The sequence below is a fragment of the Argopecten irradians genome, chromosome 1, assembly GCF_041381155.1.
Source record: "Argopecten irradians isolate NY chromosome 1, Ai_NY, whole genome shotgun sequence".
In the NCBI taxonomy this organism is placed as follows: Eukaryota; Metazoa; Mollusca; class Bivalvia; order Pectinida; family Pectinidae; genus Argopecten; species Argopecten irradians.
The window spans coordinates 35,400,649-35,421,240 of NC_091134.1; the positions used below are offsets into that span (position 1 = coordinate 35,400,649).

A 20,592-nucleotide genomic window follows, 5' to 3' on the forward strand; every position below is an offset into this window, starting at 1 on the left:
ATCAACGCCAATTAAATTATTGATATTTTCATAGCTACTCTAGCATAGAACCTTGAATGATCCAGATAGAGTGAACCGTGAATATAATTTCTTCTTCGCCTTACATATCACAAAACATTTTGAAAATATAAGTTATTTAGAATATCCTGTTATCTTAATCCGTGATGCACGAATCTTCTCCAAATATATATACAGAAAATGAAAGAAAACTTGCCATTTTTACTTTTTTTCCTGTGATTGTAATTCCATAGAATGAAAGTGCACATTACGCCCAAACTATACTATAATCATTAAAATGTCGAGATAACGTCTATTGGTGAATATTAATGTATCATGCAATATTATCTTAACAGGTGTTGGAAATTTACCTCAGATATTTATCGTAGAACTTCCTTGCTGAAGTGGTTGCGTAAGATTTATACCAAACAAATATTGACTTCATTGATCGAGGTCTGTGCATGTTGTTAGGTAAGCCTATACGCGTGATACGCGTGATAACTTGTGACGAAACAGTTATTCATTAACACGACGATCGGAGATCGCTTGTGACTGGTGTGTGTGTCGAGATGATGTAAACTGAACTGACACCTGATTAGATATCGGATTATGAGAGTGTATTTCAAGGTAAGTTCACACTAAGGCTGGAGGCGTTTCAGTTTGTCACACCTACCGTTGTTTACGATATCTTAGTTGTAGGGAAATGCATAGTAATTATGTATATAGTTTCATGACATTGCAGAATGCTTGACTTTAAGACAAAATTTGTGAGAAAGCTGTTATACGATGTTCAAACATATCGAAAACGGTAGATGTGATCGCTTCTTTAGAAAATTATGTCAACTACGGATTTCAGATTGATTTCTTGTACCAGTTGTTCTAAAAAATTAATTAATTGTAATATGTCGGCAAAATCATAATATGCTATTTAAAATGGAAATCGTTTTCAATTCATGATTACAAACAAAGTACTCTGAAAGCCTAAATATGTGAAGGTATGATGAAATATTAAAGTTTCTGATTTGATGTTTAAGCTTTTAATGATATATCGTGTGTTTTGAAAGCAAAAAATCATTGAACTTATGCATTTATTGATGAGCAATGTACACGTAGAAAATGTGTCCTTCGTACGTAGACGGACACCATGCGCTACATCCATCCAATATTTTGAAATACAGTGACGTTTTGATATCAACCAATGGAGAAATGTAAGGGGAATTTAAATAAATGAATAAATAAATCAGAAAAAATATAACCTAAGTTCACAATTTGCTGTTTCTGGATACCTGTTTATGCATTAGCTGTGTGCCTACCGAGATAATACAGACGACACCCTAGTTATCTCGAGACCGACTATCGTAATGTCAATATTAGGATCAGTGATCTGTGATTCAGACTGACTTGGTAAGGGACCGCTGTCTGGCTAACTACAAGGTAAGGTGTGTGCCTTACATTGACATAGATATGTACATTGATTGGCATTTCCATCATGTGGCGTCTAGATTTTGTTATGTTTATACGAAAGGTAATGTAAAATACATGTCAATATATTTACCATACTTATCATAAATCGCACTATTAATCTTCTTGTCAGGGCTCTGTGGGACTCAATAATTTTGAATCACTGATTATGTTAGATATTGATATTCAATTTTATGGCTGATCTAGCTAATCTCAAATTTGTTATGATATTTTTTCAGTGATTGATATGAAATATATTCTGTTATTTATAATAACTTTTTATATGACATTTGACGTTCTACTGATGCGACTTGCCCTACAGTATGACTGAATTCCATTAACTGTCCATAATTCAACTTGTTTAGTCCAGCTAAGACGTGGTTTCCTCAACATTTATTGCCATGCAAAGGTCAAGGACTCTTGTCGATATAACATAAAGACAATAATTGCAATAAGACAAGCAGAGTTTTTGAAAATCTGTAAACTTAAGTGAGTTTCTAGAGTTTCTATGAATTTAAACACTTGACCTTCGATACAGATGCCCCCTTGCATTGGATCGTTTTACATGATGAGCAAATCTTTTGTTATATATCTAAATACTCGAGATTCTCGAGAACTATCAGAGCATAACCATTGTTCGTCCTATAGGACCCCTAACAAAGTGCTCAAACTCTCTCTCTCTCTCTGTTTACGTTATCAGGCGAATGACCTAGTTACATAGTCCGGACGCCCCAGAATCCGATCCCGAGTCAATCTAATATAAAGAACAAATATAACAAGGACATGTCTAGGAGGTGGTTCGGTCATTTTATGCTTTGTCAACAAATTTCGGTTATTAAGATGTAAATGTTGTTATGCGGCATGCCAAGATATGAAGTAAGTGGAGACAATTACAAGTTATTATAATTGATTTTTATGTGTTTTCATACTAAAGCCAACTCTCTGATTGGCAAATTATTTTTCTTCATATGAAGAAAAAATCCGAGAATGGCACAAAAACCCGACGTAATCATGACGTGACAATAGAGACGTCGACGTTGCGTATTGATTTAAAAAAAATAATCCTATGGAACCATTGGAAAATCAAAAGAATCGCACATTGCCACGTACTTCATGTTATGAAGTAGTCTGAAAAAAAATATTATAAGCATAGGTGTAACTATTTTTTAACTTCATAGGATTATGAAATAAATCCGCTACGCGGATTCACACAGTTTGCAAACAAAGTTTTTTCCATACTCCTATGAAGTTGAAAAATAGTAACATCAATGCTTAAATGAAGGAAGTCTCCGGCTGAATTGAAAAATAAAGTTATCAAACATGCGTTTGTAAACTATGTAACTTCACATGGTTGAAGGTTTTATAAGGTTCCCTTTGATTGTGCATTGCGTTTGGTAGTATCCCATTAACTTTGTAAATACTCTAGACACTACATACTTAATTGTGAAATTTTGTTTGTACTAGAAATAAACTAATGTAGAAAAGAAATAGGTATTAATATCATAGCGAAATTTCATATGTTTATTGTTTTTACATAATTGTTTGTTATTTACCTGTGAATATTTTGATAGTTAATTAGTCACATCCTCAGATCTACCTTGCGTCCGTATCTTGGGGAATTACGCTCAATTCTTCACGTGTCAATCAAAGTGTTTATATTGTCGATATCTCCACCTGAGGCGATGGTGTCATCAATAGGCCTGGGAAATCTTTTTATATCCAAAGCGCACACCCTACTGTCTATTCTTTTAAATAATTAGGTAATTAATCTTACATCCGGAGTTACCTGCCAAACTGGGCAATAGTCGCTTCATAAAAATGTCTTTTTGATATTTGGACACCAGTTGGATCCCAACGGGCAAACGGACAAGACGGTCCACCATCGGACATTTATTACATATTTGTAAGTTGGATTTCCAAATAGAGAAAAAAAGTGTGAATCTATGGACTTATTGGTGGATTGCCATCTACGGACATAATATACAGTGCCTACATTGGAGTACCAATATCAGTGAACTTTAAAGTTACCTTCTAAGCAAGGTGCCACTATCTTAATTTATTTATGATATGAAAACCAAATTCAAATTAGCAATACAAGAAACGAGTGCAAGCCAATCGAACTCTTTGTTTTGTGTCCTGCTAATTAAACCAATACCAACGGTCCGAAAACAACCAACAATCAATCAACAATCATAAACAGCACAATGATTCTTATGATACTAAGTTCACAATTTTTTATAATTACTAATAAAGACAAATGGCATATCTCATTCAAGGTAAGTGTATTACGTTTGACGCATCAGTAAACACATCTTTTTAAAACACTTTTAATGGAGACCTAACTGCAACTGTCAATATACAATAAGTAAACTTAAAAACGCAATAAGATCAAATGTTCACAAATCGTGTTCCAATATATAAATGCATACGAAGTCGATGCTACATCTGTTACGCTGTAGCTAAGTCAACTGAATGTGCATTTTTATTTATCTGTTCTTTATCAGTTTCTTTATATTGAATATTACCAATAATTTGGGTCATGTTTTGTATTGCCAATTTCAATTTTAGTTTTATTGTCAAAGACGATGACAAAGGAATCAGCCATCAGACATTGACTATGTAGGTCTTCTCGTTTATTTGCAATTTTATTCTCCAACTGCAACATACTAGTGAACATAGCCAAATCTTAAATAATTTTTACCATGTAAACGTCTTAGTTAAACAGCAGCTACATCAACATTAATAGGATTTAGCAGGAAACAGTTAGATTTCAGACATGGTAATTATAGAGCCTTTGCCAACCGTTCTCCCTTTGATTGCTTAACGTGACTAGACAAATAAAACGTTAAGATTGTTCGTTTTCTTTCAGACAGGTATTAACTTTTTCGGAATGACTGTTATGAGAGTATAATAAACTTAACTATGACAACTATTTTCTGTGCTTTTACTGTGCATACCAACACTGGCTGATCATCAATAGATATCTGGGTTCTGAATCTTCTCTTTTACATGTATTGGTGTTGACGTCTTGATGAAAGTCGTTAAATTGGTGTTCTTTCCCCCCATTATTTCACTGACATAATGCTAGAATATTTGACGTCTCGACTACGTTTGTGATAAAGAAATTGTTCCAAGTTTCATTCTCACTATGGGAGTAGGCAGAAACCGAGGATTCAGTAACATCGAAATCAATAAGATATTTATATAATCATTTCTAAGATTCTACTGTGTAATTAGACAGGTTTGTGCGAGAATCCAGTCACTTTGGTAAATGAAGTGACATTCTTAATATTACAGAGGAAGATATACGAAGAGTTAAATATTCGCGACTAATTACTCTTGTTCATCGTGCTTACACAGAATAGTTAGAGACGAATCCAGAAAAGGGAATGAAAACGAAGGGCAAACCATGATTACGGAATGAAATGGTTGAAGGTTCCAGATATCAATGAATAAGTTAATATGGAAACATATATCAGCCATTGTGAATACAAAGTGAATAGATTAGTGAAGACAATCGAATAAACACAACTTGAAAACACATAGGAATTATGTGGATGTTCAAAATAAACTATAGTTACTTTGACAACGACATACTTGTTGACATTTGAGACAAAGACAATTGCTAACGTTTAATTGCATTTATAAAGTAAATTGATAAAATGCTGAAATGTACTACTAGCAGTTCTGTTGTATATTACACGTATATGTAGGTTAATCCAGTCACACCGAACACATGGCGATTATATGAAAACAAATCTACACGTTATTGAGGTCCAGGGTCATGTGTATAAAGTTTCTGTCAGCACTTGTTGTTGTTATTTCAGTCTGTCTAGACAACAACTTGACCACTTGACCATTCGGACAGGATGGGTGTGTTAACCTACGTCTTGGTTCTGGTCTTCGCTGTACTCACTGCTCTGCTGTTTATGGGGAGCTCTGGTCCACAACCAACTAAATACTTGAATGATACATACGATTACATAATAGGTGAGTGAACTTGACAGAACAGCAGTTAGATAATCGGCTCTTCAATCTATTTTGCATATTTCCCTACAGGCAGTAGGGAGTAGGACGCCTGGTTCGCATGTTGTCAGTATAATGTGACCGGATGGGATGTGTTGCTTGGTGTCTCGATCAGCATGCTTCAGTGATATAGCGCTATAAAAAGGACAAGAGTTTCACTATACAAAAAGACATAAAATGAATATACTGCAGTCTTCCAAAACACGCACGCACGCTACACACTGCATACATGGGAGACTGTCCTTACATGACCCTATCTGTTAATAGAACGTTAATTAAACAAACAAGCAAACAAACAAACAGTTTGTCTTTTACTCTGTTACCGGGTGCAACATGTATTTCTGGATTTAATTAGTGGTCATGTCTTATAAGGTAAAAGATCAATTGAAATAATTATATGTCTCCACTATCCAAATCATGGATGTCCTTTAGGTGCTCATAGCGGTAGGTTGATGCGAAATAAGCTAAAAATCAAAGCAATAACATTTGTTTCTAAATCGATTAGACTGTACTACCAAAGTTTCTTATTGGATAAGATTACACAATAGCAAATAGGAAATTCTAAAATTGATATGATTGCACAGAAATACCACGATAGTTTCTAATAGTATATATGCTTGTACCAAAGCAAACAAGAAGGGTTTTAATAGATAAGATGGCACACATCCAAGATAATGAGCCACTTAAAATGAACTAAACTTCATTATGATATGCGTAAAAGTGATTTTTCAATAATTGTATTGGTAGTGACAATTAAATAAATAAGAACGTACCATGCTGGCTGAGACACGATGAAGCCTTAATCATATATATGTTTTAAATTACGTAATTAGTAAATGATGCGTCAGACAACTTTGGGGCCATTGATCAATATGCTACATATTTGATAGATACTAATCGAAGCTTGGTCTGCGGGCATTTAGCTTCTTCACAGAAGATTAGTTCACATGCTATGCGTTATGATATCAAAAGCATGATGGATAACATGACAAGCTGTATTAATGCTGTAAATCGCAGGCGTTATTTGATACGTCATTGATAAACCGATCTCTCCATATTGAAGCACACAATCTTTTGATATCAACGGTCAGTACATTTGTAGCTGAACAAGCCATTACAGATAAATGACACAATGGAAAGTAGTACATGTATACCAATATTAGTATTTCCATCATAATTCGTGTACAGAGCTATTTAAATTCCTAAACCTCATTGAAAATCAGCTTTTATCTGACAAAAATTGATAAAATAGATCGATCGCCAGTATATTTTTAATTTTGTTTAGATGGAAAATATTTTTTATCATATATAATTATTGTTAGGACCAACGCCGCAGTTAAACGCCGCAAATGTGTAATAAGGTATAAAGTATGCCCGACCTTAACACAGAACGTCCGGTACTGCAAACCATAGCTCTTTACCGTGTGCTGATCTATTAATTTGCAAATTTTGCGATAATATTAAATTAACAAAAGATTGTCTTCGCAAAAACAATCATTTCTATATTGAAAGGAAATTATATTTAATTTTCATTCGACGAATATTAACTCCACGCATTTGGTTTGAAACAGAAATCGCGAAATTTGATAGCCATGAAAAATAGTTGAAAATATTATATAGAGATATTGTATTTTTGACAAATATAATTCATGCTAAAGAAAATATGATACTTATTTCAATTTTATATATCAAATTCGAATTTGTTTGCTATGATATAAGCTTTATCCACCCATGACGGTCGAACTTATATATTATATCTATCAGATCTCTTAAAATTACCTTTGATGTTTTTTAGAAACCTTTTAAAATTTATCTCTATTTTACTCGCTCTTTAATATCAGTTAAAAATGGCCAATAAGGCTAAACGTCGAGCCAATAAATTACGTATAAGGTCATGAAAACAAGATGGATCTGCGTGCGTGTGCACTGTGTTTAATTATTTCAAAATAAATAGTAATGTGCGTCGTCATATTTCAAAACACGTATTCTGCTGTGTTTATACCAACACCTGCTCGCAAAAACATCAACCTTTAAAAGCAAATATTGTTCTTGATAAAGATGATATTGTAAATTTCAGTGTATTCTCTGTCACGTGTTCGAGGCTCAGAAGGATCCTTTCGTTCGTGTATGAAATATAAACCATGTTTACATCATTCACGATAAACTCATTTAAGAAAGGTTAGGTCGCAAAACAAATGCCTTAAATGAACATTCTTGAAATGTTTTCCCAATATTTAAAGAAGAGCCTCACATTGCTTAATCTTTGTGACACCACCGACAACCCCTACAGTAATTGTAAGCAGTTACTCAATAATGACGAGTTGGCATTGTTTGGTATAACAACTCTTTACATAACTTTAACAACATGCCAATAAGTTAACGTCCATTGGTTATTTGTTTACGTACATAGTCGGTGGTGGATCTGCGGGTGCAGTATTGGCGACTCGGCTGTCCGAAGACAGGGAAAGTAGTGTGTTACTGTTAGAGGCTGGGGGTACAGGAGACAGCAACTGGTTCATCAACCCACCGTTAACTGGCGCTCTGATTCAAAAGTCGAGCGAAGACTGGAACTACCTCACAGAGCCACAACAACATGCTGCATTCGGTATGAAGGAGCAGGTAGGTGTTTAGGTCAACAAGAATTCAGGTTACTGTTAATGATGATTGTTTCATGGTTTTAACAGGGAACATGGTGACGTTAGCATTTATATCGCCATTTGCAACCTTTCGATTGGCTGACAAAATTTTATTATAATGAATATTTAAAATCAGCGATGTATATCCTTTTAACTCATTGTGTTAAACACGCAAAGAGTAATCGCAACTAAAATATCAGGTTATCAATGTTAACACTTCGTATTCTCATTCAAGTTATTGCTTGAAAAAGCAAAGTCTTGTGAACGGGTATAAATCGTTAACAGTGTTATATTTCTAATTTTCGAGAAAGCGGTGAAATTTATTTGTGGAAAATATCTGCTCAAAAAAAAAAAAAGTAAAACGAATACCCGTACATGATAATATATTGTTCTGTAAGTCATTTGTTATGTACAGAATTATTTGACACCATCAGAGAGGCAGCTGGCCAAGAGGGAAAGTCCTGGGAGGATGTAGTTCTATAAACATGATGGTTTATATCCGGGGTAGCCGCCATGACTACGACAACTGGGCGAAGGAAGGATGTGAGGGCTGGAGTTACAAGGATGTTCTACCATATTTCCTTAAATCCGAAGATGCTCAGACAGACGAACTCAAAAATTCAGGTACACAAAGAGTGAAAATTTGAGTCATATGTTCTTAAACTTAGATCTTTTTCGATGTACTATTTTTTTTCCAAAGTTTTGAAAAGGGTATCTAAGTTGAATGTCTATTAAAGTATCAATGTTGTTTAAATTGTACTATTTTTCGTTTCTTTTTTTCATCCAAAGATTTAAAAGGAAAATGATCGTTTAAAACTGATCCTGTCTGTTTTCTGTTAATATGAAATACATATAAAGCTAATATAGTTGCGAAGACTTTGAAATGCAATGATTTCGTCAATTTAATGATTCTTTACAAAATTAATTTTATTTTATTCTTTAAAAACTGCACTAGAATTTTACAAACATAAAATACGATTTCCTTTCATAGTGTTCCACAGTACCGGAGGGGAGCTAAGTGTATCACACATCGGACATACAGGCTTATCCGAAGTCTTTCTAAATGGTGGACACGAATTAGGTTTTAAAGCTCAGGACACTTGTCACGGACCAGACCAAATAGGTACATTATGTAATCATATTATACCTACTTATAACTTTAGTTATTACATCTGCTATTCGTTTTTCTAATGTAAGTAACACATAATTATCAACCGACTGTACAAACAATCAAGAAGCTGGTTTTTGGGTTTTTTTTAAATATCATCGCTAGCGATTTTTGTTATTCGAACTGATGATAAAACTGGCATACGATATCGCTAATCTGCGAATATGTCTTCAGTGCTCTACATGGCGTTTGGCTTTCTGGATTTTGTTTACCTTGAATAATCTAGAGATATAACCAACCTTTGTTTTTCAGGGTTTTGTAAGATGGAAGCTACCGTGAGGGGAGGAAGAAGAGCCAGCACTTACTCCGAGTTCCTCAAATCTGCAATGAACCGTAAAAACCTACACGTCGGCGTGAACAGTTTGGTAGCTAAGGTGAGTATAGTATACGGTTGAGAAAGATGCTGTCACAAGTTATTAGTCGGATACCTTTTCTTAATCAAATGTGCGCTGTAAGACCTTGATTATATCTATAACATCTCCTGGTTAGTTTAATGATAATAATATAATGTAAGTAACATTGTCTCCCTTTCCATTATTTTAAAATTTTGACAGAACATTTTTATACCAAGTAATGTATCAAAACTATAAAATCTGCAATGAAAACAAATGAAAAAAAAAAACGTTGGCATGAATAGTTTGGTGACTTTAGGTACAAGGGTACTATTAGAATGTGAATTTTACCACCACATGGGCCTTTTATTAGTCTATGTCCATGATGTATTAATAGTAAAAACTTCCATGTCAATAGCTTGTCATGACAGAAATCTTGGAATGAGCCGTACCAATTTACTCAAGATGTTTGTTTGTCCAGGTCCTGATCGAGAACGGCCGTGCCGAAGGAGTGGAAGTAATCAGAGATGGGAAGTCCGTCACAATCCGCGCCAGGAAGGAAGTTGTCCTGTCAGGTGGCGCTGTCAACACACCCCAGCTGCTAATGCTGTCAGGGGTGGGACCACGTGGTCACTTACAGGATATGGGGGTATGTTATCGTTATATATTACATGGTACCACTAGATTCTATATATAGAATATCGACTCGATGTTCCCATTTTTTGAAACATCGAGTTAATATTCGATCAGTGACGTCATTACCAAAACAGTGCGTTTTTCAAGATTACGTCCTATTGTCATCGTTCTTCTTGTATTTAACATAAAATGATAATTCTTTTGACATTTGTAAAGAAACTGCATATCTGCATATAAAAATTAAGGACCTTTGATTCCCTCCGAACCCCGCGAAAATAACCCGCTCTATGTGTTACGTATGACACTAACCTTAACGTAACAAATATATGTTTGTTTTAAGTCACAGCGCAGTAAACGAATATATTTTAAAATTGTAGCAAATATGGAGATTTTACAGAACATTAAGTTGTGCTTATTTCTATGAATGATGCTAGGTAGATAGAGAAACTTATGCTGTAAGGATAAAAATTCATTTTGGAAAATGCACTAATTAAGATGTTTTTAGTCATCGCGATTTATTTTAAATTTTCTGATCCAACCTATGATTATGTTCTTTACCTTAGAAGAGAGATACAGGTAAGCTTATTTATAATAATATCATGTCTATGTTTCAGATAGATGTCAAGGCCGACCTGCCCGTCGGAGATAACCTTCAGGACCATTTGATGGTGTTCTTGCAAGTTCTTACCAATACAACAATGCCTTTATCAGCTGAAAACGTAGGCAACGTGTGGACGATGGCAGACTATTTCCTACATAAAAAGGGTAAAGACTCTTTAAACCAAATGGGAGTAGTAGACTTGAATCAGGTTGTCTGCCTGTCTCTCCTCTATAAACACAATGATCGACCGACTACTTCTTCTAAACTATAAGTTGGTCTCCTGGAAGACAATTCTAGTTATTTGGTCTCTAGTTACATAGAACATATAGACACTCTTTAACAATAATCAGCATTGTCATTAGTCTCTGTTTTATATAGAAGATGTAGGAGGTCTTCAACAAATCCTCACCATCATCGATGGTGTCGGTTTTACATACAAGACTCTTTAAACAAAGTCCGTCATTATCATACAGCATAGGTATAAATTGCCACAGGAAAGTTGCTAACCTTAAAAATATATTATCATAATAATGGCTTAATGCTTTAATACTGTAAAAAGTATGATTATGATAGCTATAAATAATGTTTTAGTCTTCTGGACCAAAATCGTCTAAGATGAAGAAGTTGAAGATGTTCTGTTATGACTGCGACCAGGATGCAGATTCAGTGTAATACATGTACAGTACTATTAACTTTCGATTTCGCGATGATGACTTATCCTTCTCCAGGTTACCATGACGACATCTCTATAACCGTGATTACAAGCATGAAAACCATGTACATTCCAATGGTGTAATTGAAAAACCCAAGTAAATCTATGAGGTGGCTGAAAGTAAACTGTTTTCAATATCGTTTGTCTATACGTAATTAAGGTAATAATTGAATCATTTTTAGTGTTATAAATTCCAATTGACAAAATGGCTTCAAAAGTAAACCAACTGTTTTCGCGGCTATAAGATCTCGCGATTCCTGTTTCAATTATGCTTCGCAGAGATTAGCTTTTTCAAATAAGTTAATTGATTTTAAATGCTTTTCAATAAAAATACTGTGGCTTACAGTATATCTCGACTTCTATTTTATTTTAAGTGCGACAAGTACAAATCTTTATTATCAAGTAGAACTAGCATATTAATTTTGGGAAAACATCGGACGAATGAAAGGTTCAATAGTATAGTATGTGTATGAAATATATTCGCATTTCAACAAATATCGACATGCTTTTACTTGTTTATAACATTTTAAGTAGCAAACTTTCACAAATCGTGCACATTCTTGAAATGGGGCTTTTTAAGTTTTTGAAGAGAAATACAGAACCTCGCAGGCAATTAAGGAATGGTCAGACTCAAAATATAATAATTCATTCTGTAATTTCTTAATAACTGGTTATACTCGTGCTACATTATCTAAATTGTATATTGATATAATGCCTAGTTTTCTTGATTATTTCAGGTGCCATCGCTACGACAGGTATTGAGGGTTCAGCCTTTCTGTTTAATGATGGTAGTATCACAAGTGATAATGGAAATCCTCCAGACATACAAGTTCATCTCGAAAGCGTTCATGCCTTCACGAAAAATGAGAAATCTTTCGAAAACATGAATTTTAAGGAAGAGGTGCGGTTTTACGTCATACTAATTCAATTCCATTGATAAATGGATGAATAGATATTATAAAAACTAAACTTTAGCTATTTCACTTTTCATGAAGGTACTTTGCTATTGTATTTCCTCTTGTGCCATATGTAATTAAGTAAAAAAATGAAGTCATTGGAGTTATTTTTCTTTTAATAAGCGTCGATGTTGTTTCTTCTTTGATTACATATGCTGTAAATTGAGATAATATTTTCACTATTTGATTTAATGAAATTCTAAAAATCACCTTCTACACTGGAGAATGTTGCCTGAACATATTTTTCCTTTGCAGGTTAGAGACTTGTTATTCTCCTCACCAGCAAGACCTAGTAGTTTTGTGTTATTACCCATTCTCCTACATCCAAAAAGCAGAGGTACCATTCGACTAAAAAGTAAGGACCTCAACCACTACCCGGCCATAGACCCACAGTATTTACAACACTCAGACGATATCGACACCTTTCTGAAAGGTAATCATAATACGATACTAGTTTTGGCATTATATTCCAGCATACTTATTTAATTCTATTTCAAATTTATAATGAAAAAAATGTAATTTATAAACAAAAACGTTATGTAAATAATATGGAACCAGATGCGACAGAATACTGAGCGCCCTTGATTTAATAAAATGCAAAAAACATACAATTCATATGATATTTAAAAACAAAATGAGAAATCGAGAATCCAGTTGGAAGCAGAATGTTTTGCATTCGATCATGTGGTAACTCCTCCAATAATTGTCTTACCGGACAGGTATTCGCTTCTTGGAAGGGCTTCTGGACACAAAGCCAATGAAGGCAATTGGTGCCACTCTCAATAATTCCATTCCTATGTACAGCCTTTGTAAGGACTACAAATTCAGATCTGATGATTTCTGGAAGTGCTTTGTGCAACAGATATCCGTTACTGTCTACCATCCAATTGGTACCTGCCGAATGGGTCGAGCAGACGACAGCACGGCGGTGGTGGACCCTCAACTAAGGTAAAATGGTGTGGCTACTGATTGATGCATATCTTACTTTTTTATAACTTTTATAACAGATTATAAAGTTTTCCTCTATTTAATCATACTAATATTTTTTCAAGATCAATGTAACTCAAAAATGTATATATGGGATATTATATGTCAAACACCAATAGATAACCGTTACTTCAAATACTATAATTAAACACATTTAAGTAAACGTATTTACTTCGAAACGTAACGAAGGTGTAATTTGATTCGAATAATTTTCATTGCAGGGTGAAAGGAATTAAACATCTACGTGTAGTAGACGCTTCTATCATGCGAAATATTCCGTCGGGTAATACAAACGCCCCGGCGATCATGATTGCAGAGAAGGCTGCAGATATGATACGTGGTAAAGACACTGTCGAGAAATGGAAGGAACAAATAAGGGGACATATATGATAAGAGTTGAAATTTAATTCAATGAAGTGTATCGGAAAAAAATAGCTCAGGGTTGCGTCACGACAAATAACTTTAACATTTTTACTTTTGTAAATGAATACCTTTTCGTGAGGATTTTCATCCCAGAGTATTACGTGTTATCATTGATATATTAACTTTCTTATACAGTTGCTGACAGATTTTTATTTTGTTCACGCCAAAACATAACTTTGTAGCGATTACATATATATTGCAGGGTAGTTAATTCATCAAATATTTTTTTCCACTTACGTTCTACCATAGATGCTTGAGTCCGAACTCCAAACGATTTACTGACTAGAGAGTGATGCATATAATCATTTTTATGCTTTCAACCGCTATTAATGCTTTACAAAAAGTCTTTGGTTTAACCGCTGAACTGTATCCAGCTGGTAGTTATAAAAATTTCCAACTAGATCAATGCAATTCCAAATAAATATACCGAACGGGAATTTGCTAATTTACCTTTAATCCAAGTGGCATTCATCAGCCCCTAATTATGCAACATCAGATTCACAGTATTTATTTTTATAAAAACAAATATACACTGTGTAACAATATCACTAGGGATTGTGTAATACTTATTGATAAAACATGGTATTTTAAATACGGTCCTTTCAACAGCCATTTTTGGTAATTGTCAATTTGAAAACGTTGACGTCACAGCGCCATACCAATTAAGAGTCCTGCTCTACTCTAATGACTAACAATCATATTGTCTTCCTGATAAGCGGTTGATACTCATGACCTTGTGATTGCCATTCGTAGCTATTATGGTATATTATGCTGACATGATGGATATCAAATAAAATGACTATAACTACTGAAACACGTTTCATGCCTTTCAGTTTAAGTCTTTTTCTGTAGCATATTGAATTCGATATTAGCTTGTAATAAAGCTTTTATTTTATGTACCTTTAAAAAACAATAATACCGTCGTGAGTGAACTAGTTTAGGTTTTTTCCGCATGACTAATTATAATACTAGTCATTAAGATTTATTATGCTACCTGATAAAGTGAAATTGAATATTGATTTTCCTCATCTGTTTTGGGAGAAAAGTGTATGCTGCATGTATATTTAGCATCAGTATGGCTGAAATATTATGTATTATGATGTAAATGGAGTTACCTTTTCTTTATAACAATGTAACTCTAAAGAATTCAGTTTGTAAGCGTAACTTCATAGATAGCTATGTTTCATATACTTTAGGTATGCAAACTAGTCAATTGTCAATTAAAACTTACGACTAATATACATGTGGTACATTGTGAAATCGTGTGTAGAAATTATGTATACTCAGACGTCTCAGACCTCGGTTTTATTTGATACTTTAACCAAATCAGTTGGTTTTTGTTTGTGTGAATATTAATTAAATTTATTTTTCAAGATGTTTTGATTATGATTTATCCCAGGTGCATCTTCAAGTCACAAAAACACATATGGTGTTCTAGAAATATCATTTGAACATATCACAACGAACAATTTAAAGTCATTTTAGTGTATTTGTGTTTTTGCATAGTGAAAGCGTAGGTCCTCCTGCAAATGGTTATTGAGACAAATCCTTATCTTTTATTATTGTTTGGCGATTTAAGTAGCGATTTTTGCAGCTGAGAAGGTGCTTCCTATCTCATGTATCTTTTGCATATATTTCGTTTTGCGTGTTGTATTGTAGTTATATGTTGTTAATTGATGATATTCGAACTATAGTGCTACGGTGATATCACTTATAATTGTATTAAGATAATCATAGCATTCCGATAAATATTTGTTGTAACGTCTACTTCAGACCAACTAACTTTTGCGACGATTTTATTTCGCAATTTCATGCCTAATGACTCATTCGCCGCAATTTAATTTCGCAATTTTGACTCGTAGAGTAGCATGCATGAAACATTTTTGTGAGGATTGTATTACGCGATTTCTTATGACCCGAAAATATGTCGGTTTTCAGGATAGTTTGCGGATGGGAATGTTTTGTGATTGGTATTTATCTTGTAAATATTGCCAGATTCTTTTTACAGCTTGGTGGTACATGGTTAAGGTTACCGTCAATCACTTTTATTTTCGCAAGATGTTAATTTTTTGGTTATTTTGCGAAATATATCTCGCATGAATTTCAAATGTAACGCGAAAAATTGTATGAATGCACGATCTTCAATAAGAGCACTTGATCACGATTGTCGAATATGTTGAAAAACATTGCAGACGGGAAATATTGTATACGGGAAAATAAAGTGGGTTACAGTACCATTTTATGCATAATTACTATATAATTATATGTACTATGTATACAAAAAAAAAAGATATTTGAAAAAAAACAACTTACGAACGAAATCTATAAGAAATAAAAACAATAACAACTGACTAGTAATGTGAGCGCTTTCGCCCCATTCAAGGGAGCTTTTCAGACTGTACGTATATATATATGTGGTGCTTATCTAAGGCACATTAAAGTAAAAGTGGACTAATTGTGATTTTAAAATGGTTGTAACATCGAATGGAAATGGATTACGATGAAATAAAAATGATTAACAATGTATATGTATCTCACTCGTATGTTATCATTGGAATCACAGTATCATTTCCAAAACATATTGTGAAAGATCTTCAGTATAAAATCTTTATTGATGGTGGTGAAAGTAATACATTTCAATTTGAATTTTACCATTGATTGCGAAACAAGCTATGCAATTTATACAAATCACTTTAGAGAGTCCGAGTGTGAGCGCGCAAGTTGGGGGAATCCGGAGTGCCTGGAGAAATCCACGTGATTTGGCAGGCGACTCCTGAACTGTTACGTCAACGCCGGGAATCAACTTTGTTCGTCTAGGTGAAAGGCAATTACACTAACCGACTACCATTCAATGGAGAAATCAGTGCAGCAAATCACAGAAATGCACTACAAAACTACATTTGAAACGTTTCGGTTGGTTGGAGTTAAAACGTCACTGTACATCAGAAAATCAAAATTAAATGTTAACGACTGTTGTTAAAATACATTTTCTTTCTTTGTGTAACATTTTTCATAATTGTCAATCTTTAGGTCATATTACGTCTTTTTATATCCTGATACTTTTTTGGCTAACATATTATTTACAAGTCTGCAACACGCGTTGTCTACACCGATATCATGGTAGTGTGTGACGTACGGGGATTCAGGTCGACTGTGTGAGTGATCGCTGTCTTGCTTTCCACACGTACTAATACGTATTTATCTCAATGGTCGTGGAGGACATAGTAGAGTCTTCATCCGGTGTGAAGGGACCTTTAGGTAAAGTAGGTTCTCTCACGGATATTTACATTGATTGGTATTTGTATAATGTAACTTCTCGGTAAATTCAGGTGAATTTCATGTCAATTCCAAGTTCCAAAATTTGTTCAGTTCAAATTGACCTAGTGCCTGTATAGACTACATCTACAACAACTAAGTCTTCTTTTCATAGCTTATAGCATAGCTTATTTCATGATATGTCTGACTGTAAACACTTAGAATATTTGAGGTTTGCATTCACGTACTGCTACAGATTTAGATAATTCTAACTTTGCTGCCGTCCGTTATAACGTCCGTTCAGTGATACCTAGTATTTGTAATGATTTTGTGTATTCGCTTTATAAGATAATTTTAACTTCCTGTGATTAAGCTGACCATATATAAGGAGTGAATTTCGTTCCCTGCATACGTACAACTCGTATTACCCAGCTACGCAGCTGTGCTACACTGAGTTTTAAACAGGCATTGTCATACAGAAGTCAAGGACGAGCAAACATACCGATATAACATAGAGAATATGTATTGAAATAATAAATGCTAGACTCTATGAAATAATCACATTGTGTATGGAGGAGTTCGAGAATATCCCCTACATAATTGCAGGGGCTCATTCCGTATGGTGCGGAAAATTACGTATAACACATACATTCAATTACATAAGCCATCATAATTGTCATGACATAATTTTTCCATCCGATCGGGATCGCAAATCATACCCCGTACACTCTACTACCTAAAGATAGGGCTACAACACAAACAAAACGAACGAATCGATAACACACATTAGCTAACCCAACAGACGTCCCTGAATTCGACCCAGGGGGTTAATCTATTGTAAAGTTAAAAGTCAAGGATGTGTAAGTTTATACTTAATAAGCAAATTCGGGTATGAATACCTATATTCTGTTATGCGTTTTAATGATATGATGAATGTATAGATTAAATGACTGACGACAGTTACGAGTTATTTCAAAGAAACATTTGAATGAGTTGAGGAATAAAGCAACTTTTTGTATTTTTTAAATTGTGTAACTTGAAAGTTTGACGTTTTATACGGATCCATTTCGACTAGACAGTTCACAATAATATGTGAATTACATTGCCCTCAAAAAGGTGCTTTAAACAATAGTCATGCATTTTTATACATAAAATACAAAAGAATGTAAATATTCTTTTAGATGCCATGTGAATATTTTATTGTCCAAATACTTTTATTCATCAATTCAATGTCGCTAAATTAATATAGTGCAACGGAATTCAAATGTTTCCTTAATAGCACAAAAATTGACATTTGATAGGTTTATAGAAAATATAAATAAATGCATTATCTATAAAATCAAACTATGGAATCAGGTAGAAGTTCAAACTAATCCGTTTTTGCAATAATAACACATTATGCAGGTATTTTAGAAATGACATATTTAGTACACCGGTAATTTTATTGTTATGATAGTTTTATAATTTTTCAACTTCAGTTGCCATGGTTACCACTCGAAATATATATATAAATTATGAGAATGTGGAAACTTTGACTATTTTGGCCATTTGGTTCTACGTTTTTGTTTTAGAAACCATAGAGCGCATCCTTAAACAAATACACACATGTAATATATTGTTGAATATTTTAGGTGCCTTTGCTACGACCATTGCTGAGGGTTCAGCCTTTCTGTATAACGATGGTAGTATCACAAGTGATAATGGAAATCCTCTAGATCTACAATTCCATCTTGGAAGTGCGCATGCTTTCACAGAAAATGAGAAAACTCTTGAAAACATGAATTTTAAGGAAGAGGTTTGTGGCTTTGTTTCATAACAATAAATTTTATAACGATATGCCGATAGAAAAGAGTTAAATACATTTGTAAGTTACTATATATTAAAAACACAAATATTCAAATGTTTAATTTTTTTTTTTTTTTTTTTTTTTTTTTGTTTGTTTGTTTGTTTGTTTGTTTTTTTTTTTTTTTTTTTCATTTTTAGGTTTTTTTTTAATAAATTGCTGTATGGAATTAAGGGAAAACATGGAGATTTGCGTTCCTTTGATTTTTTGACGTTAATCAAGATATTATTTTCAGCATATAACTACGGATATGTACGAAATCTTAACAAAAATAAACAATCCTCTATTCTATGCAATCGTGTTCTTACATTATATTATTCCGTTGCAGGTTAAAGACCTGTTCTTTTCTTCACCAGCAAGGCCTTGTAGTTTTGTGTTAGTTCCCATTCTCCTACATCCGAAAAGCAGAGGTACCAAACGACTAAAAAGTAAGGACCCCAACCACTACCCAGCCATAAATCCGCAGTACCTGCAACACCCAGACGATATCAACACCTTATTGAAAGGTAACAACAATACAAAAAAAAAAAGGTTATACCAGTCATTATACGAAAATGAAAATATCTTTTAACAGTTTACTTGTTTGTTGACTTTGTAACTAAAAAGCGAAATGATCACAAAATTCATTCTTTAATCATATGTCAACTTCAAAAACTTTATAATTTGCTTTTTTAATTCCCCCGCGAAACTCGTCCGTCCGAGATCCTTTTCCCGGGCTAGCTCAAAAATCGTTCAACGCAGCTTCTTGAAAACTTTCTGTATACATCAGTTAACTGCCCTAGTTGTGTTTTTTCCTGTTCCAGGCCTACCATTTTGGGAATGTTTTCGTTATCATGGAAACTAAGTCAAAAATACCAAATTACTGTTTCTTTTTTGGGCTATAACTCCAAACCCGTTCAACGCAGCTCCATGACACTTTCTGATTATAGGTAGCTTCTCCTGAATATTTCCCGATTTACTCCATTGAAATCTATTACTTTTAGGCCCCCTCAATTTACTCAGCTAGTATACATTCCAAATATCTTGGTAAACTATCTCAGTCTAATACTCGGGAACAACTCCAAGGGCAAAAATTATCAATATGCTTAAAACAGAATTAGTTCTATTTTATGCTAGAATTTTGTTTTAACTCGATAAACAAATGAATCTACATACAATATCTACCTAGTACCTTTTGTATTCATTTATTCGCTGATTATAAATTTGCATACTTCGAGTATAGAATTTTGTAAATATGATGTTACATACGGTATCTATAGATTGTCTTTTTGTCATGCACTCGTTGATTTACATAGTTGGAGGCGGATCTGCGGGTGCAGTATTGGCAACTCGGCTGACTGAAGACAGGGAAAATAATGTGTTACTACTGGAGGCTGGGGATACTGGAGAAAGTAACTGGTTAATTAATACACCACTGACTACTGGTCTACGTCGAAATTAGAGACTTGAGTTACCTCATGGAACCACAACAATATGCTGAATTTGGTATGAAGGAACAGGTAGGTTTTATGCTACAGTTATCTGTAGGGGTAGGTATTGATTGTGACGTAAAGTGTTTG

At 34.0% G+C, this 20,592-nt stretch overlaps 2 protein-coding genes across 4 annotated transcripts; both read left to right on the top strand.

Moving 5' to 3' along the window:
* Nucleotides 1-467: 467 nt before the first annotated feature.
* On the top strand, nt 468-16,467 carry LOC138325746 (L-sorbose 1-dehydrogenase-like). 3 transcript variants are annotated; one of them, XM_069271607.1, is made up of 12 exons: nt 468-624; nt 5,286-5,448; nt 7,895-8,103; nt 8,555-8,744; nt 9,112-9,243; nt 9,541-9,662; nt 10,102-10,269; nt 10,871-11,021; nt 12,307-12,470; nt 12,781-12,958; nt 13,245-13,473; nt 13,734-16,467. In XM_069271607.1, the coding sequence occupies exons 2-12, from the start codon at nt 5,328-5,330 to the stop codon at nt 13,900-13,902; spliced, it is 1,833 nt and encodes a 610-aa protein (XP_069127708.1). In that variant the 5' UTR covers nt 468-624; nt 5,286-5,327; the 3' UTR covers nt 13,903-16,467. The 3 variants fall into 3 exon arrangements, with proteins under 3 accessions (XP_069127708.1, XP_069127727.1, XP_069127717.1); XM_069271626.1 differs by lacking the exon at nt 468-624 and adding an exon at nt 747-1,436; XM_069271616.1 differs by lacking the exon at nt 468-624 and adding an exon at nt 747-1,431.
* A 599-nt stretch (nt 16,468-17,066) lies between these two features.
* LOC138323675 (L-sorbose 1-dehydrogenase-like) lies at nt 17,067-19,604 on the top strand. The gene is made up of 3 exons (XM_069268492.1): nt 17,067-17,193; nt 18,822-18,985; nt 19,362-19,604. Exons 1-3 carry the CDS (start codon nt 17,142-17,144, stop codon nt 19,602-19,604), a joined length of 459 nt encoding a protein of 152 aa, XP_069124593.1. The 5' UTR covers nt 17,067-17,141.
* The last annotated feature ends 988 nt before the right edge of the window (nt 19,605-20,592 follow it).